The sequence below is a fragment of the Lottia gigantea genome (assembly GCF_000327385.1).
Source record: "Lottia gigantea unplaced genomic scaffold LOTGIsca_82, whole genome shotgun sequence".
NCBI classification, from domain to species: domain Eukaryota; kingdom Metazoa; phylum Mollusca; class Gastropoda; family Lottiidae; genus Lottia; species Lottia gigantea.
The window spans coordinates 986,105-1,011,733 of record NW_008710725.1 but is presented as its reverse complement, the minus strand read 5'-3'; the positions used below and the strand labels follow the sequence as shown (position 1 = coordinate 1,011,733).

General features: G+C 33.7%; 1 protein-coding gene across 1 annotated transcript in view; it reads left to right on the top strand.

Moving 5' to 3' along the window:
* The window catches only part of LOTGIDRAFT_169160 (hypothetical protein), a gene marked incomplete at both ends in the record, with an annotated part of 22,068 nt that extends 2,827 nt beyond the window's left edge, over nucleotides 1-19,241 (top strand). The window contains 24 exons of the mRNA XM_009067459.1: nucleotides 2,129-2,317; nucleotides 2,655-2,794; nucleotides 3,319-3,394; nucleotides 3,840-3,991; nucleotides 4,110-4,228; nucleotides 4,703-4,799; nucleotides 5,176-5,350; nucleotides 5,547-5,758; nucleotides 6,193-6,249; nucleotides 6,612-6,737; nucleotides 7,027-7,137; nucleotides 7,954-8,073; nucleotides 8,292-8,328; nucleotides 8,534-8,717; nucleotides 9,031-9,167; nucleotides 10,218-10,383; nucleotides 11,658-12,005; nucleotides 12,399-12,504; nucleotides 12,793-12,875; nucleotides 13,447-13,562; nucleotides 17,611-17,698; nucleotides 18,276-18,362; nucleotides 18,644-18,766; nucleotides 19,161-19,241. Of these exons, the coding sequence (XP_009065707.1) occupies nucleotides 2,129-2,317; nucleotides 2,655-2,794; nucleotides 3,319-3,394; nucleotides 3,840-3,991; nucleotides 4,110-4,228; nucleotides 4,703-4,799; nucleotides 5,176-5,350; nucleotides 5,547-5,758; nucleotides 6,193-6,249; nucleotides 6,612-6,737; nucleotides 7,027-7,137; nucleotides 7,954-8,073; nucleotides 8,292-8,328; nucleotides 8,534-8,717; nucleotides 9,031-9,167; nucleotides 10,218-10,383; nucleotides 11,658-12,005; nucleotides 12,399-12,504; nucleotides 12,793-12,875; nucleotides 13,447-13,562; nucleotides 17,611-17,698; nucleotides 18,276-18,362; nucleotides 18,644-18,766; nucleotides 19,161-19,241 (3,130 nt within the window). The remainder of the gene's footprint in view (nucleotides 1-2,128; nucleotides 2,318-2,654; nucleotides 2,795-3,318; nucleotides 3,395-3,839; nucleotides 3,992-4,109; nucleotides 4,229-4,702; nucleotides 4,800-5,175; nucleotides 5,351-5,546; nucleotides 5,759-6,192; nucleotides 6,250-6,611; nucleotides 6,738-7,026; nucleotides 7,138-7,953; nucleotides 8,074-8,291; nucleotides 8,329-8,533; nucleotides 8,718-9,030; nucleotides 9,168-10,217; nucleotides 10,384-11,657; nucleotides 12,006-12,398; nucleotides 12,505-12,792; nucleotides 12,876-13,446; nucleotides 13,563-17,610; nucleotides 17,699-18,275; nucleotides 18,363-18,643; nucleotides 18,767-19,160) is intronic.
* Nucleotides 19,242-25,629: the final 6,388 nt, after the last annotated feature.

Genomic DNA, 25,629 nt, shown 5'->3' with positions numbered 1-25,629 from the left:
TAGTGTAATCTAAATATTTACTTTACCAGCTGATAGAGTCAATTTCAGCTATCTGTATAGTCGTCTAAATATTTACTTTACCAGCTGATAGAGCTCAATTTCAGCTATCTGTATAGTCATCTAAATAGTTACTTTACCAGCTGATAGAATTCAATTTCAGCTATCTGTATAGCCATCTAAATATTTACTTTACCAGCTGATAGAGCTCAATTTCAGCTATCTGTATAGTCATCTAAATATTTACTTTACCAGCTGATAGAGCTCATTTTCAGCTATCTGTATAGTCATCTAAATATTTACTTTACCAGCTGACAGAGTTCAATTTCAGTTATCTGTATAGTCATCTAAATATTTACTTTACCAGCTGATAGAGTTCAATTTCAGCTATCTGTATAGTCATCTAAATATTTACTTTACCAGCTGATAGAGCTCAATTTCAGCTATCTGTATAGTCATCTAAATATTTACTTTATCAGCTGATAGAGCTCAATTTCAGCTATCTGTATAGTCATCTAAATATTTACTTTACCAGCTGATAGAGCTCAATTTCAGCTATCTGTATAGTCATCTAAATATTTACTTTACCAGCTGATAGAGTTCAATTTCAGCTATCTGTAAAGTCATCTACATAGAGCCCGATTTCCGTAAAGCTCAGTGCTTGCTGAATTTTCACGAATAAATTTTAGTACTGTCATCACTCGAGATTGACAAATGAAACCTTATCGAAACGTTGTGCTAATATATACAGTGATATTGATATCCAATCCGTCCGAAGTTTTTACGTCCCATTTATTTATTTCTAAGAGGCGTTGTTTGAACAACGATGTTGTTATCCGTAAATTCTGCTGTTTTTCGTTATTTTACCATCACTAAATGACTTTTAAACAATAAAAATTGTTATTACACGTCAAGAACTTGTTATCTGCCCCTAAGTCTTGTGGTGAAACGATGGATTCGGCATAGGCTAGACGAACCACTAGGCCTACTTTTTCAAAAGTCTGACCCTCCTTCCAGCTTAGCCTCTGCTCAAGCCTCCACCGCCCCGCACCCGATGTACAGTGTCGTGTACGGTACGAGATTATCGATACAGTAGAAAATAGTAGTAACGAATCGTGTCCGCACCGTGCCCGGACCCGTACCTCGTGTGTTCACTTGTTATATTTTATACTGGATCGATCATCCCGCGCCGTACACCACACCGCACACCGCACATCGTCTATTTCCTTCGATTTCCAACTGTCGATCTTTAGTGTGCACTGCAGAGAGCATGCGTTTAACTTACAGCTGAAACTACTAGTACTACTTCATCGGACTACGATGAAACTTAGAACTTTCTACTGAGGAGGTTCGCATATAGATCAGAAATTAGGTCTGGCAGCTATGTCGCTTGCCCTATAACCATTTCCAATGGAATTGATTTCATTTCCATTTTAGTCAATATTTTTAATGTGGTGATAAGGCGCACCTTTTCTGTCTCGTGTGAAGATAATAGTCCATTTTGATTGGTCAATATTTATAAAATGGCGGCGCCCACGAAATGAAAGATAACTTAGATCAAGGTTGATTAAGTTTTCATGATCATTTCTTCAGCAATTTTGTACAACATCGGCAAATTAACTAGGGTTTCGTAATTAAGTTGCCATCTTCCAAAAAAACAGATGAAGTTTTGAATATGACATTGTGCGTTTTGATTTCTTGTTGCATTTACATGAAAAGTTTCGGACTCCCTACTCGACATCAGTGCTTAGAATCAGAGACCCCATGGTAATCGTGGCAAGATCTTGGGTAGATGTCTGTCACTACCTTCAACAGAAGTGAAGAGATAAGCCTTTTTTGGCTACTCACTATCTAAACTTACTGTTGTTCTACCAAAAAAAAGTGCATGAAAATTATGCAGGCCCACTCACTGCCACATTTAGAATTTTTCATCTGACAACTCTGTTTTTGGGGGATTTTCCCCATCTGTGAAGATGCTAATCTCTTGCCAGCCTTTTAAGACCGTGTGACCACAAGTTCAAGGGTCACATGGTTACGAAATACTATCAAAACAAAAGTGACAAAAGAAGAAGCTTGATGTTTTGTACTAGGCCTAGGCTTCTCTGTATTGTTAAAATTTGTTTCACTTCAGAGATATGGACAGATCAGTTGCATTCAACAATCTGCAGCCAATCTGTGTTGTTGTTACTAAACAGCCAAGTAGAGAGAATATTTTAAAACTGAGAGAAGAATTAATGAAACTTGATGTCGGTTTGTTACAAGATTTTCAAGAATATGTTATTTTCCCTCTACGCCTGGTCTTTAAACAAACTAAAACAATGTAAGTAGTACTTATGACTTTGTTGTTTAAACTATTCTGTAGCATGAATAGCTCAGTGGGCAGCGAGTTGGATTTCGTCTGCTTGGCAATAAGGCAGCATTGCTTCAATTCCTCCAGAAGGTTATTTTTCATACAAGGGGGTTTAAACAAAACAGTGTGTGTATGGACCTCTTTGAAAATCATGAACACAAATTATGCCCCTAATACGAGGTTTACCAGCTGGAGGGAATTAAGATAGAAGTTATGCTATATCAGACATTTGGAGTTTTAAATCGGACATGATTGGTTGATGAAAATATAGGGAACTCATCTTTAATTTGCTGTTTTTTTTTTACAGAGAAGAAGATACCTACATCAAAACGTGTGAATGTTTGAAATATATTTTTGACAATACAACAATAAGTAACTGGCAGATGGTACAAGATTTATTCACCACTATCTGTTTTCTCATTAACCCTCCAAATGGAGAATCCAAAGGTAGAAATAATGTCTGAAACTGGGGGCCTTCAAGGGTCAATTCTCACAATCAAAAATGTTCAAAAATATTTCTGTAAATATGTCTAAAATGTGCTATTTATATCTATGTATCTACTTGATCAAACCCTTTTAAAAAATATAATAATAATAATAATAATGATAAACTCTTAATTTTACATGGGTCAGAATTAGGTCCAATACACAAGGACATGGTCCTGTCTAACATTCAGTACATGGGGTTAATTACAAACAGAGAATACTAATTGTTAATTAAGCAGTTTGACCTAGTTTTGGTATAAGGTTTTATAAGAGAAACTCTCTCATAGAAGCACTGGCCTAGGTCACAAGTAGAGAGTATTGGAATACATCAATTTGATAGGAAATTACCTACTTCTGGGTGTTTGACTTTATAACATTATTGTTAGGCAGAAAAGGCAAGACTTACACCCTGTTCATTGGACTAGTATGGCTGAGATAGTTACCTCATTGCCCACTGTAAGCATATGTTGTGTATTTTATTTTAGAGGAGAGTAAATCGGAAGAGTTTATGTTGATTTTGTTGAATTGTTTATCCAGTTTGATTACTCATACAGAATGGAGGTAGAGCAATTTATAATTTGTATTCATGGAAATTTGCTGCAGAATTCTTACATGATTCTTAAATGAGCTTATTAAAGGGTGATTCCCAACATTGGGTCAAAATTTGGAAGAACTGACAGCATTGGCACTGGCATCAGTATTTTTGTTTACCTTGAGAAAAATTCCAATCCATGGCACCTAATCGTCATAAAAGGTTATCTTTAGTGCATTTGCATGAACCACATGATTGAAAATCGAAATGGTGTAAATTGATGCTGTCAGTCACCTATACATAAAGTTAAGAAAACCACTTCACAATCCCTTTAATGAACTGTGATAATGATTGAAAATTGGAATGGTGCAAATCAATGCTATCAGTGTCTCAAATACAAAACAAACTCTTTACAATCTCTTGAAGATATCAATATAAAGGAATCCTCCTAATGGATCTGTCATTATATTTCAGTACCATACAACATCTATATGAACCTTCCTCTCTACCAGCTCTGGGCCATGCTGTATCTGTATTGTTGAAGGAAGCAGAATTAGAGAGATCTCGAAGCCTGCAGATAGCTGCTTTAAATTGTTTGGATTCCATTGCCCAGACTCATAGAAAAGGTAGGCTTGTTAAAACTTAATATCATTTCATTGATCCTATAAGAGTGGTGAAAATTAGAAAGTAAATTTTCAATGTGTAGTATTTCTACAGTATAATATCATACTGTTGGTTTTTCAGTTTGTCGAAGTGAAAGACGGACATTAGGTGATATCTTAGCATCGTTTTTACCAGGAATATCCATGGCGCTAACTAGAGTTATAACTGGTGATAGTAAACAGGGACATGCTGTCATTGTGGTAGGTTAATAATTTCTGGAATCCATGGACGCTTGCTCACTAACCTGAAGGTCCAGAGTCCAATCCCTGTATAGGTCAAGATAATACCTTCGGACTTTTCAAACCTTTGATAATTTGAATTGAACCCCTGACGGTCTAGACCCCAGGTTCTCAACCTAGGGGTGTGGGACTAGGGTGTCAGGGGTGTGGCCAACTGGTGTGGGAGAAAATATTATTTTGAATTGAGAGAGCACCTCACATCATCACATGCTGAAAATGTGGATGAAACAAATTTTTGGGGTGTGAAAGGTCCAGGTGATTGCTCCAGGGGTGTGAAGGCTGAAATAGGTTGGGAAGCACTGGTCTAGTCTAGGCTAATCCACCTGACTAAATTTCCTACACTGCATTGTTTGTTTTCATTAGTCCAATAAGGTATAGAAACAGTAGGAGATGAAATTCATTCAGTTATTTATTTTCCTCACCATGATATTTCAGAAATCATTAGAAACATGGAGTAAGATTACCAGTCTAGTGATGAACAATGAAGGTTTACAAGATGATAATAATATTACAGTTAAAACTCACAGTAGAGGTATAGTTACAAAATTATATCTAAACCAGCGTTAAACATTACGAGTATTGAGTCAGTATTGAATTGTATGTCATATTATGCTCTTGATTTTCATAAGAGCTTCACAAACCTTGAAAACAAATTTAGCCACGAATTAAACATAGACATAGACATTGTAACCCATGCTGAATGTGGGTTGAAGTTAAAAGGAACTCAATTCTTTCAATGATCAGCTGGCATTGGCAAGAGGTTTGGACAAGAACCAGCTGGTAGAAAAGACCCTTTACTGTGAACTTAAGCTTTTGTCCTTGTTGTTTCCCTTGTTGTTTAAGCCATGAATGTCATTTAAAGTTTGGTTATGCTCGGTTCTCTATGATATTTTGTTCTACTATCACAGTAAATGAGAAGATAAAAGAGTTAATGATAAAAAGAAATATAGAATGGTTTGAATCGACGACCAGTAAATTAGTCATATTATTAAAAGAATTAGTAACCATCAGAACCAACAGTAATTGGAGAGTCCGCATGGCTCTTGTGGAATCAGCAGATCTTTTGTTAAAGAAATGTAACAGGTATGCGAAAAACAATTCCAGACATTGACCATTTTGAATTCTGTCTACACCTACTATTTTTTCGTCACACATTGAATGTGTTCTGAACTCTGTTCCAACTAGTTTTATAGAGTGTCAGTTGATTCCAAAAATCTCGAACGTGCTGATCTCACCAATCAAGCAACCTGATGATGCCTTAATTTCTGTTCGCTTCCAGGACAATGTCAAAGACGGTGCCTATTTTACTAGATGTTTTAGTAGGATATATAGGTGATGATTATACCAATATCAGGAATAAAGCCCTGGCTACACTAGACCAATTCAAACAGCGGCAAACAGATGTCTTGGATTCCAGAGCCCTGCAGGAAATACTGGCTGAAAATTTACATAATTTGACGACAGCCTTACCTAGACAAATACGTATGGCAGGTTGGTACAATTTCCTCATTGTACACTTAAGGGAAGTGTTTATGCCAACTAGTTGCATGGAATTTTTTACAACTTTTCAACAGTTCAAAATATAAATGATGGTGCCATTTTCTTGTTAATATTAAACATGCTCATTGGCAAAGATTTCTTTACAATTGAGAATTAAACAGTAAAAGGAAAGAGTGCTATTTGTTGCTAAGACTTCCCTCATTGTACACTGCATGGATGATTTTGATTGCTGACAAAAAATTCCTTGGCAAATGTGATGAAATAAGAATTGTACACTGTATAGCTATTTCAAATAAGTTGGCAAAACAGCCCTTGATAGTTGGAAATAAATACAAACAGTAGTATAACAGTCCTGTCTTGACATTTTGTCCCATTGTACACTGCATTGCATAGACACTCGTGTCATTTAATTTTTCTATGTGTAGATGAAGAAGAGAAACTATCAATTGTAAATCTTCTAAACGGTTATCTTACTCTACTTGGTGAGTTTGAATTTTTGTGTCCTTTTTCAAAAATTCAGAGAGGAATTTTAGTCTGCTTTTTTCTTTAAAATGAACTCACTCTTTCCATGACAGAAATTACAAATTCAGACATCAAAATCCAAATCTAGACTTAAAAATATGCCTAATGGATAAAAATAATGGAAAGGGAAGGAATAGTATACCTTTATTATTGCTAATATTATTTGTAGTCTGAGTCCTATATGATGGTTGTATGTGTAGTTACCTCCCTTACTCTGTATGACTATATATTTGTTTTCTCTGAAAAGTTATCAATTTCCGAGAGGAAAAGAATACAGCAAAAATATAGCTATATCATGACTTCCTGACAAATTTCTTTACAGGAAGTGACATCAATAAAGTTTTGAGATCGGTGGCTCATCTGAGACGGTTATTTTTATCTCTAGTTCAGTCGTTCGAGTTGGACTGTTCAGATATCAGAATAATAGAACATCATACACTTACTCTCGGTAAGACATAGAAAAAGCGTCTAGTCGTTCGGATGGGACAATAAACCGAGACCCAATGTGCTACAGTCTGTGCACGTTAAAGATACCTCGACAGCTGGTTGGCAAGATCCGTGTGAAATATAATTGTTTAACTCATTCTTTCTTATAAAATTTCCCTTCACTGGTCCACTACAAGATGCAGACTTTTTTTTTTCAAAATCAGATTACTGTTTTTTCTTTAAATCTCCGAAAAGTTACTCCAGAATAGTTAGAACTTAAAGGAAGAATGTATTCATGATATATATTGTAGATTCTACTAAAGACAGTGATATCAGGAAACCAGTCAAAGTTTTTAAACATTTTCGAGACAATAAGATTGAAACCGGTTTATATCAGACTTGTTGTTTGTTAGGACAGTATGGTACGTATGATGTATTTAATTGACTTGAACTCATCTGATGCTCATCTGGTGTTTCAGATACACAATCATCATCAGGACAGGTAGTTTAAGATATGGATGGTAACTCTTTAGCGGAGAGGTATAGAGCTCATCTGATATCGCAGCTACATGTTTCTGATAAATAATTCTCATCATGATAGCTAGTTTTGGAAATATCATCATCACCAAACTATCATCAACATCATTATGATCATCACCATACATGAAAATTAATATACAAAGTTATTATCATCATCATTATCATCATCATTATCATCATTATTATTATTATCATCATAAATCTTCTATCATCCTCACCAACCTCCCTTCCTCCTAATCATTCATCCTTATCATCATTATCATTATCATTCATCCTATCATCATTATCATTCATCCTTCTATCATCATCATTCATCCTATCATTATCATTCATCCTTCTATCATCATCATTATCATTCATCCTATCATCATCATTATCATTCATCCTATCATTATCATTCATCCTATCATCATTATCATTCATCCTTCTATCATTATCATTCATCCTTCTATCATTATCATTCATCCTATCATCATCATTATGATCATTATCATTCATCCTATCATCATTATCATTCATCCTATCATTATCATTCATCCTATCATCATTATCATTCATCCTTCTATCATTATCATTCATCCTTCTATCATCATTATCATTCATCCTTCTATCATCATCATTATGATCATTATCATTCATCCTTCTATCATCATCATTATCATCATTATTATTATCATCATTAATATTATTATATTCAGGTGATAGTGATGTTATAGTAGATCATGTGTTAGATATATATCATGAAACCAGTCTCTATAGACTACAGGCTATACTTATCATCAATAAAATAGTCCAGGGATTGTCAACAACGGAAAATAGTAAGTTATCAAAACTTCTCATCAACACATTCAATACTATTATATATTTCTACCGTGTTTTACTTTAGTAGGTAAACTTTGTATTAGTGACTGAGGTTATAGATGTTAAAACTAGCTGTAGCATGTTTCAAATTGAAAATTTAGCGCCTGGTTTGCATTCAATTATGTTGTATTTGTATCTGAGTAGAATTGTAGAATTTTGTTGTTCTTTTTTACAGATGAGGAAAGAAATGAAAGAAAAATGGGAATTGTCAGGTAAAATAAGTTTCTATTTCAATTTGTTTGGTGTTATGTTAAAAAATCTAAAAAGTAAGCCAACCAAGATCAAGAACAAGAGATTTTCTAAGCTTTATGGCTTCTGATAGCATCTTTAGAATTTTCCGTCAGATGACCGTTTGTGTAGGCCTACGTTCTGACGAACCATTTATAATCCCTTATTTGGTGCTTATTCGTATTTCAGAATGCTTGTAGAAGAATATTTATCAGATGCCAATTTTGATCTCCCTGTAACCAACATAGCCCCTGGTGGTACTAATGACTCCATACAACCCAAACAGACCAAACCAGCTTTAACACTAGCCAACATGAACACAAATATCATGCAAATTTGTTTGATTTTAGAAGGAATTGGAACATTTGCTAAAGTGAGTAATTTCTTATAATATCAAAATTTTCTAAATTTGGTTTTAATCACACAAACTTGATGTCAGAATTTTATTTTTTAAAAGAGTTACAGGCCAGATTGAATTTGATAGTACTTCAATCCTTTATAAGTATATTTTTTCAAGCTCCTAATTTGTGAATTGATCATGTACTCAGAAACAAACTCAATATAAAATTTCCATTTTTGAAAAGTATTACAGGTAAGATTTGATGTTGTACTCTATCTCTTTGAGAAAATGTCCAGGAAGTATTTTTGTATTGATTATGTACTTAAAGAAAATAATTATAATGTAGGTGACCGGCCGAGAGTTTAATACTATGTTGATAGATGTCTTGTATCCAGTGTTAGAAAAACTAGGACAAGATAATAACTATATTAACAACACAGCATATTTAACTTTGACTGATATAACCACAGCCTGTCATTATAGGTACATATTACTCTTTTTTTTATGTAACTTCATGTGATAACCCCTAATTTGTTTATTATTTTAAGGGACATGTAGATCATTTTTTGACCAATCTTACCTCAGTATTACTCCTTATTATTAAACTTCATGTGATAGCCCTTAATTTTTCATAATCTGGGTTAGAGTGGGTTTTAATTTGATATTGGGTACTATTTCGATAATATTTTTATAATTAAGAAGATCAGTTTTGCATGACTTGCCTTTTACCTTGTCCAATCATAACCAATAGGTTTGGTATAAAGAACAGCTGGTAGACAGGATCCACATGAACCTAAATTGTTATCCTTAAAAAAATAATAACCAAGAGGTTCAGTCAAGGACAAGCTGGTAGACAGGATCCACATGAACCTAAGTTGTTATCCTTGTAATATTACCAAGAGGTTCAGTCAAGGACAAGCTGGTAGACAGGATCCACATGAACCTAAGTTGTTATCCTTGTAAAATAATTACCAAGAGGTTCAGTCAAGGACAAGCTGGTAGACAGGATCCACATGAACCTAAGTTGTTATCCTTGTAAAATAATTACCAAGAGGTTCAGTCAAGGACAAGCTGGTAGACAGGATCCACATGAACCTAAGTTGTTATCCTTAAAAAAATAATAACCAAGAGGTTCAGTCAAGGACAAGCTGGTAGACAGGATCCACATGAACCTAAGTTGTTATCCTTAAAAAAATAATAACCAAGAGGTTTGGACATGGACCAGCTGGTAGAAAGGATCCTCTAAAACCCAAGTTGTTATCCTTGAAAGATCGTTGTGAACCTAAGTTGTTATCTATGTAAAATCTAACCAAGATGTTAGGTCAAGGACCAGCTGATAGACAGGATCCTTTAGAACCTAAGTTGTTATCCTTGAAAAATCAATACCAAGGGGCTTGACAAGGACAAGCTGGTAGAAAGGATCCTGGTGAACCTAAGTTGTTATCCTTGTCAAATCATAACCAAGAGATTTAGTCAAGAACCAGTTGGTGGAAAAGACCCTTGAAGTTTTGTAATTTTATTTGTTAATTTCAGATCAATTGATGAATTAATACGAAAAAATTCTGACTATCTGGTTAATGCGATATCACTGAAATTACGTCAGCGCCAAGATGGCTACCGAGCACCACAGGTTCTACAAGTCATGATACAGTACAGTAGTTCTGAAATAATTCCATTGATACATGACACTATTCAAGAGGTAGGCATCGAACATGAGATTTCTCTCCCTTGGATTTTAAAGGGACAGTCAGGGGCCTTATTATTGAAAACTTAAGTCAAGATTTTTTTTGTGTTCCAGTCATCTGATTGGTCAATTACTTTTTGAATTCAGTTTTATCAACCAATCAGATTACTGTATTTTTTAAAATCTGGGTTCTATCTTACTTAAGATTTCAAGAATAAGTCCTAGGATTTTTGAAGTAGTAATGAAAAACAGACCAAAATCTAGAGAAATGTGCCTTGAACGAAAGCATAGTTTAGTAATTTCTATTTTGAAATAAAAAATGTGTATACTGCCCCTTTAAAGTGAGAAAGTTTTCTGATTTGTTTAGTATCTTTTAAAATTCTATAACAGAGTCTTAAAGCAGAATTACAACTGATGTTTTGATATGATATTTGACTGATATTTAGAAGTGAGGAGTAAATATCAAAAACACAAGATACTATAATGAAATAAACACACTTCTTTTAAAAAAATTCAACATATTAATCTTTATAATAAAAAAGTTTCCAACAAATGTAGTTCAGAAAAGATGTACTTCATCAATTGACACTACTGTACCTAGATGTACCGAACTATATCAATAATAGTGTTGAAATTGATATGATATTGATATTGGCTGACTGGACTTATAATTACTGTTTTTATCCACCTGGTCCATACTTCCCCTTTAATTGTATATTATCCTTGTGAAATCAATTTTAAGAGATTTGACCTAGGACCAGCTAGTAGACAGGATCCTTTAGAGCCTAAGTTGTTATCCTTGTGAAATCAATTTTAAGAGATTTGACCTAGGACTAGCTGGTAGACAAGACAAAATATATTTAGAGTACTGTTTTAAGAAACATGGTAATCTGATTGGATAGTAAAACTAAGTTTAAAATCATCTTTAATAATTGACCAATCAGATGACTGGAACACTAAAATGATGTTATGTTAAGAAAAATACAGTAATCTGATTGGATAATAAAACTAAATTTAGAATTGATTTTAATAATTGACCAATCAGATGACTGGATCACTAAAATTATCTTAATTTGAGAAATATAGTAATCTGATTGGATAATAAAACTAAGTTTAAAATCAACTTTAATAATTGACCAATCAGATGACTGGATCACTAAAATCATCTAAAATAAAGAAATCTGATTGGATGATAAAACTAAATTGAACTTGAGCTCAAATAAGATTGATTGATTTACAGACTTCAGGTAGATTTAATAATTAATTTTTGTTTTACATTTTTTTTATAGATTTTAGAATCTTTGGATGATAATTACGAAGAAGAAATATTAATTTATTTAAATGTTTTAAAAGAATTGGTCATTTCTGTCAATCGCTGGTTTCCTCACAAACAAGAAAATCAAGCAAATTCCAAGATTTCGACCGACAAACCTCATCTCTATGACGACTGCCAGAGATTTGAGAAACTGTCCATAGAAGATATTGAGAAGTATTTTAAAGAGTATCATAGGAATAAAGAAATTGAGGGTAACCTCTCCAGCTTGGGGGAGGATGTTGATGAAGATGGTGATGAGGATCCTCTGGTGGCAACCGATACGACTAAACAGTTACCTTATCATATTACAGCTGTACAACAGGTACTGCATTATCTCTTGAATACATTCATGTTTAAGCCGTGTTTCACTTTAGTAGGTAAAATCATATTTTAAAGTGAGGTAATAAATGGACCACAGGTCTTTTGAATATATTGAAACTCTGACATGTTTCTACCGTGTTTCACTTTAGTAGATAAACCTGGTATTTTGAAATCCAGATTGGATCAAATACAGTAATCTGATTGGACAATGAAACTAAATTTGAAATATATATTGGTGATTGACCAATCAGATGACTGGAACATTCAAATCATCTTAGGTAAAAGTTTTCAAAATTAGAGCCCTAGGTTCACCAAGCTGACCTTTAAAAGTACTAGAGTTAGCATCAGAAGTTTTTTTTAGATTATAACTGAATCAGATGATTGTTTTATCTAGATATTAACCAGAACGAAACATTTATTATCATCTACGAATGGACGTCATAGATTACAAGTTTTACAGATTATACAACATTCTGTTAAAGCCTTAAAACATCACCAAGGTAAGAAAATAACTGTTCTTTTTCCCTCTTTCATGGTTATTTTATGTTTCGTAAATCAGTTGAGATGTAAACTCTGGATCTAACATTACTAATTGAATTATTACCCTAGGGCATATTTCACCAACCTTAATTAGATTGATTATTATATACGGTCATCTGATTGGATAATCAGTCAAATCGATTTTAAATCCTGAATTTTTGACCAATGGAATTTCAGTATGATTTTAAAATCTGGGATAATATCTTTTGAAACATAACTTCATCGTGCCTGTGTTTTTCTATTTACAGATGAGTTACTGCCCTTGTTACATGAATTATGGGTGCCGTTTTCACTGCGCTTCTCTGATGAAGAAAAACTGGTGACCATTAAGGTACAGTAATATTGCTTTTCTTTCTTTGAGAGCCGGGTTATCTCAGTGAGTTAAACACTTGCTGGTCAACCTGAAGGTCCAGGGTTTAATCCCAGCAAAGGTCGAGATTTTCAACCCCTTGTCAGTGATGCAGGTAAGAGGGACTGACATGGAAAAAGCATTTAGTCAATCAAATGGGACAATAACCCATGCACTACTGACTGTACACGTTAAACGATCCCTCGGAAAAGAGTAGGCTAACGCCACGGTCCTGACAAAATTACCCTCCTTGTACATTGCATGGTGTTGCCTGTCTTTTGTAGTCCAATAACATTATAATCTTCTTATGATATGGTCAAATTCATTATATATGTCCTGTGTATGGCAAAGTTTCTCTCATTGCACACTACATGGTGTTGTCTATTTTCATTAGCCCAATTAGGTGCAGAAAAGTAGGTTGAAGAACTCCATTTTTTTTTCACTTCCTTGTTTATTATGTATAACCTAATTATGGAGTTTTTTGTACTTAAATAGAACTACATTACTAATTAGTCAACCCTAATAAGTTAATTCTGACTGAATTATATCACAGGCTATGGAAACACTGACAATAATAGTAGACAACTCGGGTGAATTTTTAATGAAGAGAGTTGTGAAAAACATCTGTCCTGTCATCAAACAGTTTTTATACAGTCAGGCTAAAATCAGGTAATTAATCACATTGTTCTTAACGATCTTGTGAAATTAAGAGTTGCTTCTCAAAGGGATAGTCCTTTTGATGGGACTATAAATTGGGCCTCGTTGTGCTACAGGCTTTACATTTTAAAGATGGGTTTCCTTATATTTTAATCTCAAATTAAGCAAACTTTTTTATTGATTTGTGTTTCTAATGAATTATCATGTATCCTTAATCATATCATTATGTTCTTACTGTATATAATTAAGAGTTTTAACCAATCATTGTATGTACAGTCTGGATAAACAAAAAAAATACTTTTTGACCTTTCTTGATCGGTCACCTATGGGAATTCTGCTGGTAATTCTCTTCTAATTTAGCTAATTATGAACTAATTATGGACGTGTGAGAAAAACTGGTATTTTGCCAAGTCATTAGTACACCTTTCCTCTCTATCCTTAAAATAACAGCATTTTCATTTTATTAATGAAAATAAGGGAACCCATCTTTAAATTAAGAGATGGTTCTTAAGTGTCTCCTTGTAACCAATATTTTCAGTAATACGATTTGTTATTATATTCTATCCTTGATCATTTTCCCTTTTTGCACACTGCATGGCATAGAATGTCTTTAGAAGTCCCACAATAGTAGGACACAAAACATCCATGACATCCCTAAAATTTTATTGAACTCATCCACACATGCATAATTCTTATCAATATCCAACTGTATAGGTTGTAATTGGAAGAGCTCATTTCTAAAAGTAAAGGGGTTTTCTGCTGCTGCCTTGCCAAATACGTTTTCTGTGATAGGGATCCTGATTATTAAACCCCTGTATCTCTATTTAATGAATGACCAAGCCAATTCAAACCTCTAAAATCTTTCTGAACTTGCCACCAATTTTATCATGAGAACTGGCAATCTGCATGGAAGGAGTTTCAATATTTTGTAACTAATTTTTTTTTCCAATACCATAAATGGACATGATCTTTGGAACTGTCTGAGAAAAACAGAATTTTAATGTTTGTTATCTTACAAAATCAATGTTTTCACTTAAAGATATGAAATATTTCTAGAACATTGAGATAGTTATAGCATGAATCAATGTAAACCTTGGCACTAGGGTTGTTTACAGTCTGCATACCTTAGTTTGTTTACAATGTCTACCCTTTAGTTGACACAAATGTAAACATAAAGTGGGTACAGGCTTATAGAAAATGATAATAAAGAGCTTGTTTACAATGTCTACCCTTTAGTTGACACAAATGTAAACATAAGTGGGTACAGACTTGTAGGAAATAATAGTAAAGAGTTTGTTTACATTTGCTTGTTTACACTGTCTACCCTTTAGTTGACAAATGTAAAGATAGCAGGTACAGACTTATAGGAAATAATAGTCAAGAGTTTGTTTACATTGTCTACCCTTTAGTTGACACAAATGTAAACATAGCGGGTACAGACTTATAGGAAATAATAGTCAAGAGTTTGTTTACATTGTCTACCCTTTAGTTGACACAAATGTAAACATAAGTGGATACAGACTTAGAGGAAATAATAGTAAAGAGTTTGTTTACATTGCCTACCCTTTAGTTGACACAAATGTACACATAAGTGGGTACAATTATATATGAAATTATAGTGAAGAGTTTGTTTACAATTTCTACTTTTAGTTGACACAAATATATTACTTGCCCCTCCAGATATATGCCCCTCCAGATATATTACTTGCCCCTCCCGATATATTACTTGCCCTTCCAGATATATTACATGCCCCTCCAGATATATTACTTGCCCCTCCAGATATATTACTTGCCCTTCCAGATATATTACATGCCCCACCAGATATATTACTTGCCCTTCCAGATATATTACATGCCTCTCCAGATATATTACATGCCCCTCCAGATATATTACTTGCCCTTCCAGATATATTACATGCCCCTCCAGATATATTACATGCCTCTCCAGATATATTACATGCCCCTCTAGATATATTACTTGCCCTTCCAGATATATCACTTGCCCCTCCTAATAATCAAGTTTGGCTATGGACCTCATGAGTAGAAACAACTGAAAATGGATAACAGCAAACCCAAAAACTGACACACCTAGATCAGGCTGAGACTGGAAACATTAGATAATAAGTCTACTTTCAAACTAAGATAATCGCAAAAACTGTCATAAATATGATTCAATAATTACAAGTAAGGTTTTATTTACTTAAACGACAGCTAACAATGGCAGGGATTCACTAATTGGTTATTTTATATTCAGTAATTTTTATCTGACTTGAATCCTCTGAGAAAAAACATGTTTCAGGTTCTGTTTTAATATTTTGAACTAGAAACTAGAAACATTGCGATTAGACTACAGCTTGATTTTTGGTCTTGAAAATGAAAGTAAGTCATTGATGGTGAGGAACTTGAATTTGATTGGATTCTTTAGGAACTGGTGAAGATATTTTGACCAATGAAAAGTAATGTCTTAAATGCAGCATCTTGTAACTTTTAAAAGAACACTTTTCATTGGTCAAAATTTCTTCAGAATCACATTAAATAGTCATAGAAATTCTTCTACAACCAACAATAACTTCCAAAGCATTTACAGCCATGTGAAATTTACGACTTCAAAAAGTAAGGAAAATGTCAATATCTTTCCTTGAGCAACCTTTTAAGATAATGTTTTTCTTAGATTTCACAGAATTTATCATGTTAGATTTTTTATATTTATTCAAATTGTCTGTTTCTGTAGATTAAATTCGTTGTTCGAGACCCTCCAGCAGTGTATGACAGTTGACGTAGGTTTTCGTGATATTTAATTTCTAAGGTTTTGTTTCAATTAACATTTAAAGGAAGGGTTAAGTCTAATTCTGTATTTTTACTATTATCTGTTTGGCAATCTGAATTAGTATCAATTATTTCAATCTGAATTGGAATTGGAATAACGGTAATAAAAGTCTGAAAATTATTTCCCGCTGTGGGTTCCGATCACGATCAGCATTTGAAAGTTGGATGACCCCGAATAAGTCAGCTTCACTCATAATTCCAGTTGACCCAGCTGTAAATAGGTACAGATAATCCAGGAAAGATCAATACCAAGAGGATTGGCCAGGGATCAGCTGGTGGAAAGATCCTTAATTGTAAACCTAGGTTGTTATCCTTGTTAAATATAGTTGTTTGAGGTAACGAATACAGCATTAGAGTTAAAGATGGGTTTCTTAGTGTCAAATTAAGCAAAGTATTTGATTAATTGATGTTTCTAATGAATTATGTATTCTTAATCATATCATTTTGTTCTTATTAAATATAGTAAAGAGTTTTTACCAAAAATAAATGTCTATGTATGTACAGTCTGGATAAACAAAAAAGTACTTTTTGACCTTTCTTGATCGGTCACTCATTGCTGGTGGTAATTCTCTTCTAAGTTAGCTAATTATGAATTAATTATGGACATGTGAGACAAACTGGTATTTTTCCAAATCATTAGAACACCTCTACTTTCTATTTGTACAAGTATTAGCATTTTCATCAATGAAAATAAGGGAATCCATCTTTAAGAACTCTAATTTTGACTGGTCAAGGACAAGGCTATAATATGCCTGTAAATCATAAATTGCAAATTAGCTTTATCATTTCCTTTAAGAATATAAATTCTTTCTAAGAACACAAGAACACAGACGTGTTTGTTTAAACTTCGATCTAATTCATATGTCTTTTGTTTGAGATTCAGAAGTAGGCATGTTGTTCAAGACTTCAAGACAGAACTAATTGAAATTACACAATGCTCTGACAATTCATAAAAGATTTATTGAAATATTTTCGATTTCTTCTAAATGTCTTGGTAAAGAATTAAGATTTCATACTTTTTATCTTATCAAGACTTTTGATTCGAAACATACACAGAAGTAGTTTCTAGCCATTTATTTATTTATTTATTTATTTATTTATTTATTTATTTATTTATTTATTTATTTATTTATTTATTTCCATTCTATTCCACTCCTTCATTCATTCATTCAAAAGTAGGTCACTTTCTTAGTAAAAAGTCCACGACAGATTTTTGTATTATTTTGTTTTTCAGTATGAAAAGTGGAACTATGTATTCATATACTATCAACTATAAACTTCAATTAGTTTATTTACAATCATTGGGACACCTGGCTTATATGGTATGTGTCTGAATAATAAACAGCAGTTTACTAATCAACTAGCATTTCATTGGTTGACATTCTTTTAAAAAAAAAACATTCTGCCTCATGTTATATTGTCGGATCATGAGTGAAAGAACTATCCCCTTCACCTTTATTAGAGGGAAGTGAGCAATTGAATGAATTAGTTAAATTTTTTTAATGAACTCACTACTTTAAGAAATGTTGTCAGATCATGAAATGGGTGAAGTGACAATCTCTCTTATTAGTTGAATTTTTTTTTGGAAAGAACTTACTACTTCTAGCAATGTTGTCGGATCATGGAATGAGTGATTTAAGCATCCCCTTTACTTCAATTGAACTAAAAAGTAACCATTTTCTCTTATCTGATTAGTTGGGTTTTTTTAGCGAACCCACTTTTATTTGTAATGCTGATGGATCATAGAATGGGTGAAAGAACCATCCACCTCCTTTCCATTAGGGCTAAGGCTTTAACTAAAACAAACAGCAATTGAATTGATAAGTTGAACTTACTCCTATTAGTAACATTGTCAGATTATGGATTAGTGAAGTATTCATCTCTCTTTATCGTTTCTAGTTAAAGCTACAGTCATATGATTTAGATGTTCTGGTATCTAGCTGTCTACCTTATCTTAGCTGTCATCAACACATAGCCTTACAACAGGTATATATTATATTACTTTATATTGCCATGCTTTTCATTGGTCAAAATATCTTCATATCTCATAGCTTCTATTATCCTGTCCCACTTTGTCTAAGCATTGATGCTTTAATGACAGTAGATGTCTGGGTGTTAGAGACTATTAAAGATCATTTGAGGATGAATCCAGGTTCTTTCCAAATTTATTTTTAAAACGCCCCTCAATGCATACTGCAAGGTATTATTTCTCTAGTTCAAAGTGGTTCAAACCCATAGCACGTCTTTTTTTTGGTTTTTTTTTTCAGGCATGTTTAAAGACATTTAACTATCTGGTAAAACTAGACAGTGATATTGTATGGTTAGCTTTATATAATATCTACAGAGTGACAACTATAACACCACCCTCTACCCTATTTAAACACTTAATAGTGAGTATAACTTGCTGGGGCGTATCTTGAAAGGGGTGGGGAAAAATGAGATGTGTCTCTATGGCCAGTGGGCAGTGGCCCCCGGAACCCGACAGATTTCAGAAGGGTTTGAGCTTCTAAAGGGCTGTATTTTCACTTCAAAATAAGACCTATAACAGGCCTGAGGGAGAGGGAAAGGATCATGACTGAGGAAAGTTACTCTGCTTATGTTATAAGGCCGTTTGCGATATTGATGTCATAAAACACTTAGTGGATTTGCAGGAACCACAGACATCTGATTGAAAATTGGAATGGTGCAAATTGATGATATCAGTGTCAGCGATACCCATAAAAAGGTTTTAAAAAATTCTCGAAAATCTCTACTGTGATTTAATATTAGTTATTATGATTTCAGTTGAAAGGAAGTGAGAAAGATAACAATGAATATAAAGAAAATGTAAAGTTGTTAATGTTATCCATTGATAATAAAATATAATAAAATTCATTATCTTCTAATCCTGTTTATAGAAATTTTATATTTTATAATTATGCTTAGCAAGGTAACTTACTCCGGCCTTGCAGGGTGGTCAAGTTTGCTCAAGATCCAGGATATAAATAATAAATATTGATATATAAAAATATAGTATGGATACCCTTAGTTACAGAGAACTTCACTTTGTTACAATTAGTAAGTAATTGTGTTTAGAATAACAAATCAAATATGGATGCCCAAAGCCACAAAGATCTTGTCACCGTAGATAATTGTCTGTGTTTAGAATGGCAAATCTAATATGAATGCTCTAAGTTACAGAGAACTATGCTTGCTGCAACTAAGGTTTCTGTGTTCAGAATGACAAATCTAAAATGGATGCTCTATGTTACTGTGAACTCTTCTTGACTCAATATATATTTTTCTATGTTAGAGTGACAAATACTTTATGGATTCCAAATGTTACTGAGAACTGTTTTTGGTGCAACCCAGGTTTCTGTGTGTAAAATTGTAAATCAAATATGGATGCTCAATATAACAGAGAATCTATTAGGGATGCTCTTTGGCACAATAGAAAGTTTCCGTGTTCAGAATGTTCTAAATGTCTTGAATTCAAAGTTTATCAAAGTGCGATATTCCATTGGTTATAGTTATTTGTGTTTGGTATGACAAGTCCATTGTGAATGCTTTTTGATACCGAGACCTGTTCTTGACTCAATAGATGGTATCTGTGTTCAGAATGTTCTAAAAGACCCTTGAATTCAAATTCCATCAATATGTGATATTCCACTGGGAGTAGTTTCTTGTATCCGATAATTCACTTCCATTTTAATTTTCGTTTGTTTCAATGCCATTCAAAGAATTGCAGAATAAAACACAATGTTTTAATATCCGAATGAGTTAAAAACATTGTTATTACGCTAAAGGTACCCTTACACTATAGTCATCACCCATTGTGTATTTTGCGAATAAGAATAGAGGTCCTAAGTTTCGAACGTAACTCTCATGCAACTGAGTTGTGTGTTGCGTTCGTTACTCATTGACCACTGTTATAATTCGCAACTGGTGATCGCTTTGGTGTGAGGCACCTTTAAAGGGATTGTGTCTATATTCTGTAAAACCGATAAAATATGTATGTTAAAGGGGAACAGTCGGCAGGGATTGTTTTAGGTCTTGAATGTTCTTTAATAGTCTTAAGAAGTACTAAAACGCACGAAAATCGCATAATCCCTTCAAATATACCTCAAACTAGAAATTTCACTGTCTATTTCTAGATATGTGTTTTCTATATATGGCATAGTCTGACTGAAATGAGTCGTGAACACTATCATTGATTATGAAAGCTAAAAAAAATTCCTGTTTCTGAAACTAAGGTATGATTGGTCGAATGGATAGTCAAGGTGTTCTTTTACATCGACAGTTGATAATCGAAATGATCTCTATCTTGTCAAATTCCTTATGTATGATTGATATATTTACTCACGTGAAAAGTTCATTGGGTGCTAATAATGTTTACATTCCCGAAGCTACATCCCCACCCCCGAAAAAATGGATCGATCCCCTGAAAAAATTCTGAAAATCGATCAAGTCCATTACTGCAACTAAACGCCATACACCATTGCCCCCTCCGTATATATTACTTGCCCCTCTGGATATATTACTTTCCTGTCCGGATATATATCACTTGCCCCTACGGATATATTACTTACCCCTCTGGATATACTACTTTCCCTTCCGAATATATTACTTGCCCCTCTGGATATATTACTTTCCCGTCCGGATGTATATCACTTGCCCCTACGGATATATTACTTACCCCTCTGGATATACTACTTTCCCTTCCGAATATATCACTTGCCTCTCTGGATATATTTCTTGCCCCATCCGGATATATTACTTGTCCCTCCGGATATATTACTTGTCCCTCCGGATATATTACCCCCTCCGAATTTCTAACCTAGTTATAAGATTTTTGCCCGAAAAATTCCCCCTTGAACCCCTTGAATATTTTTCTTGATACAAGAAAAATGGCTTTTGAAGTCAAGGTATAAGACGAAAATGATCTTCTTCTTCTCACCTCTCTTATCTGCGGACCTGTTTTTAGGCGTACATATTAAGTAAGGTACAGTCCTGTAAGCGTGAAACTCTTTTCATTTTATTCTGACGTCTGCTAGGAAGATTGAATGACGGGAGAAATTACTCTATAAATAATGCATTATATTAAGTGTGATCGATCAGCGTGACTAAACGCTAGGATTTCTGAATGGTGTCGTCTGCTGGACAAATATATACAAATTTACATATCATTAATAGACTTGTTCAGATTGTTACTGAATTAATTTTAGAATTGGACCTGAATGAGATCATAAGTAGAACATCATCCTCACCCCCTGACCCTAGTGTATACAAATAGAAAGCAGAAAGGGGGTGGGGGGTATCTAAAAAAATTTCTATTCGGCTCCATCCCTACAGGGGCCATTCTTCTTTTTTGTAAAATATTTTCATATTTTCATTATCAAAAACGTCGTAAATCATACCTAAAAATATTTCTAAAGTATGTTATTTATATCTATGTATCAACTTGATCAAACTGAATTTGTTTTAGAAGGGTTAATTTAAAACTGAGAGTACTAATGGTTAATGAAGCAGTTTGAACTAGTTTCGATGATTAGCTTTGTAACAGCTCGTTTTATTTAGTTGAAATCTTTAGAAAACAATTAGGCGTTTATTTTATGCTCTCCTGCATTCTGAGACTCCTCTGTACGTCAATTTAATGCCTGTCGATGGAAGATTTCTGGGAGCGGGGGACCCTCAGGGGTGGGGCTCGTGGACCCGTGGTAGTGAAGCCACTCAGTACGAGATGAGCTCTAGTCAAGATCTCTAAGACTTATCAAGTACAAGTGTGTATAATTTAAGAACAATATTTCGAACCAATCATATGATAGCGTTATTAATTTCTATGGTAACAGCACAATCAATATATATATATATATATACAAATGCTAGTATATCCTGGAGATTTGGAACTCTTGGAGTCTGCATACTGATTGGAACTTATCTATTCCTGACACTGTAGAATATCAATCATGTTAGACTTCGGTCGCAACTATCAGGAATTAATGGAATAAATTGGAACTTTTTTAAAATTTTAATGAAATAAAGGTAATGCTAACTTTTTAACATTTTTTGTAGAGAAAAATAGGGGGGGTATGGCATTTAATGGCTGTAGTTGAAATGAAATAAAAAACTTTTCTTAGTGTTTCTTTGTTTTGTTTGGTGGAGGCGTTTTTTTTACCATTTTCGCTACATCGAACTTTTTGAAAATTACAAATTTTACAAAGATTTTATTTTTCCGACAAAATTGGAAATCTAATATCAAAATTTTCAGTTTTACAAATTTAACAAATAACGGGCCTTCCTTTCCAAAAATTATGGACTTTTTATAAGTTTTTGTAAATGTTTAGTGGACTTTTGTAAATGTTTAGTGGACTTTTGTAAATGTTTAGTGGACTTTTGTAAATATTTAGTGGACTTTTGTAAATATTTAATGTTTAGTGAAAAAGTTTTCTCAATAATATTATTAATCTTACAAAAATTAGTAAAGATTTTTTTCTTTATTCATTTCATGTGACCTTGGCCAGTGCCTCTCGAAATTTTTTCTATATAACCCAATATTGCTAATCCTCTTTGATTAGAATAAAAAGTAATTAAGACTTGTAGTTTATTAATAAACCAACACAGACGGTAATTAAAAAAAAACGGCTTAGCAGTAGATATAACGAGAGGAATAAACCTGATGCCCATGATGTTTTCTTTGATAAGTGTTACAGGTTGTTGTTTTTTTTAACCGAATGAAATGTATTTCTAAATTATTTTAAATATTGTAATTTCTGGACATCTTTCCTTAAGCACGGTGGTAATTGTGAGTGGAAGAAATGTAGTCCTTTGTGTAAACTAAGAGAGCTGAAGACGTGGACCAAAGTTTCCTTCTAAATAGAAAGACTGATTTCGTTCTGTTTTCATTTCATTTACAAAAGTGGCGTATAAAACAATCATTTGGATTGTGTTTAAATGTAATGTTAACACTACTACCTGTGATTGAAGTCTCCGATAAAAGAAGACCTCCATTAATATTTGACGAAACTAGCGATTAACCGCGATAGAAGTATAAAATGTCACATTCTAATCAGCCTAAAAGAAAATAAAACATGCTATCTCGTTTTTCTCCAGCAACGGTGCTAGATGTGGATAATCATGGTACCGTTGCTGAAGAAACATGATGATATCTGGGCTCCGAGGACTGATTGCGATACACCGTCATATCTATGGACGGGGCAACAAAAATGCAGAATTAGACGATGTAGAGAAAGGGGCGAGTAAAATAATAGGCACATTCAGTTTGAGGCACATGTATTGAGGGATAAAGGGGGAAGGTACTACAGTTACTGGTGGGTTGCACAAGATATTAGTGGTTGATCGTAAGTGTACCAGTGGGCTGTACGGGTTACCGAAGGGCTGTACGGGTTACTGATGGGATGTACGGATTACTGATGGGTTGTACTGGCTACATGTTAGTTGTGCGGGTTACTGAAGGGTTGTACGGATTACTGATGGCTTGTACTGGCTACGTGTTAGTTGTGCGGGTTACTGAAGGCTTGTACAGGTTACTGGAGGGTTGTACGGGTTACTGATGAGATTTACGGATTACTGTTGGGATGTACGGATTATGTACGGGATACGGGTGTGTTGTACTGGATACTGATGTGTTGTACGGGATACTGATGTGTTGTACGGGTTACTTATGGGTCGTACAGACGTATAGTATACCAAGCTTTGTTTTTATATTTTAGGAATTGTGTTAAAATGGTAATATTTCGAAACAATTCGTTTTGTGACGGGGTACAGACCAATAGCGTGAACGTTACAACGTTACTTCATATCCAAGCTGGCATACAGTCATGGGAAGCACTCATCATTATTCTATTCTCTGGGATTTTCGCTTCGTTTATGGCCTGGGGCTTCAGTTTTATTAGAAAATACGTTTACAATGATAAAGTGAGTATTTGTTAGATTTTTTCTTTTCTTCTTTAAAGGGATTGTAAAGAGGACTTTGTATGTATATCGAGGACACTGATAGCATCAATTTGCACCATTCCAATTTTCAATCAGACGTCTGTGGTTCCTGTTATTCCACTAAAACTAAGTGTTTGATGACGTCATTAATCGCGAAGGGCCTCATGTGATAGAGCATAATTAATAACGGCATCAAACACCAAGTTTAAGAGGAATTGCAGGAAGCAAAAACGTCTGATTGGAAATTAGACTGGTGCAAATTGATGTCCCCGATACACGCACAAAATTTAGAAACCTTTTTACAATCCACTTTTTTGAAAGTCTAGTTACATAATTTTTAACTACACATTTTGATTTCAAGTATATTGAGAGTCAACAGTATTCAGAGCTAATTAAATGATTCATTTTCATCATTTTTTATCAGTGAATTTTCAGTGTTTATTTTTCGTAAATCGTTTTTTTTAATTTTCGTTAATTATTTTTTCAACTTGTTTTATACACAGTCATCATTATTTTTAATGATTAAGTTTCATTTTTCATGAATGAAGTTTTTACTATTTTTGTATTCAGTATTATTTTTAAGTTTTTTTTTTAATTATATTTTTATGTCTACCAATTTTTTTTTTTTTTTTTTTGACTTTTTCATCCTGTAATTGTAGAATTCGCTGGATACGTCGTTTGATGCAGGTGGTAAGGTGAATGTCGGTTTGACTGCTACGACTATTGTATCCCAGTGGACCTGGGCTGCTACACTACTCCAGTCATCTACTGTGGCCACCAAGGTACCGATTCGTGTTTTTTAATTAAATGAATGATTCAACGAATGAATGAGCGAATGGACTAATGGCGAATGGGTGATTCAATAAATGAATGATTGAATGGATGAATGGGTGACGAAATGAATGAATGAAGAAATAAATGAATGAATGAAAACGAAGGAACGAAGGAACAAATATACGAATGCTTGGCGATTAAACCTATCATGGAATAGATACGATAAATTCAACAAAATATTAATTAATAAATGAATGAGGGAATGAATATCTCAGTCAGTAATGTGCTCGATGTTAAGTTAAAAAAATTCAATGCCTCGAATGTCAACATTCAACTTGAATTCCACTTTCCATGTCATTGTCCTGAAACTTACATCTGGTCTTTAGGGTTAATGAGATATCAAATCGAGTTTAAAGACTGTATAAATAATAGAATTTTATAATGGTGTTTTCCATAAAAAAGAATTCCCTATAGCTTGTGACAATTAGTTTGGTAACTATGTGTTTTGTGTTTTATAAGCCTCATACAATTAGCAGAATAACCCCCA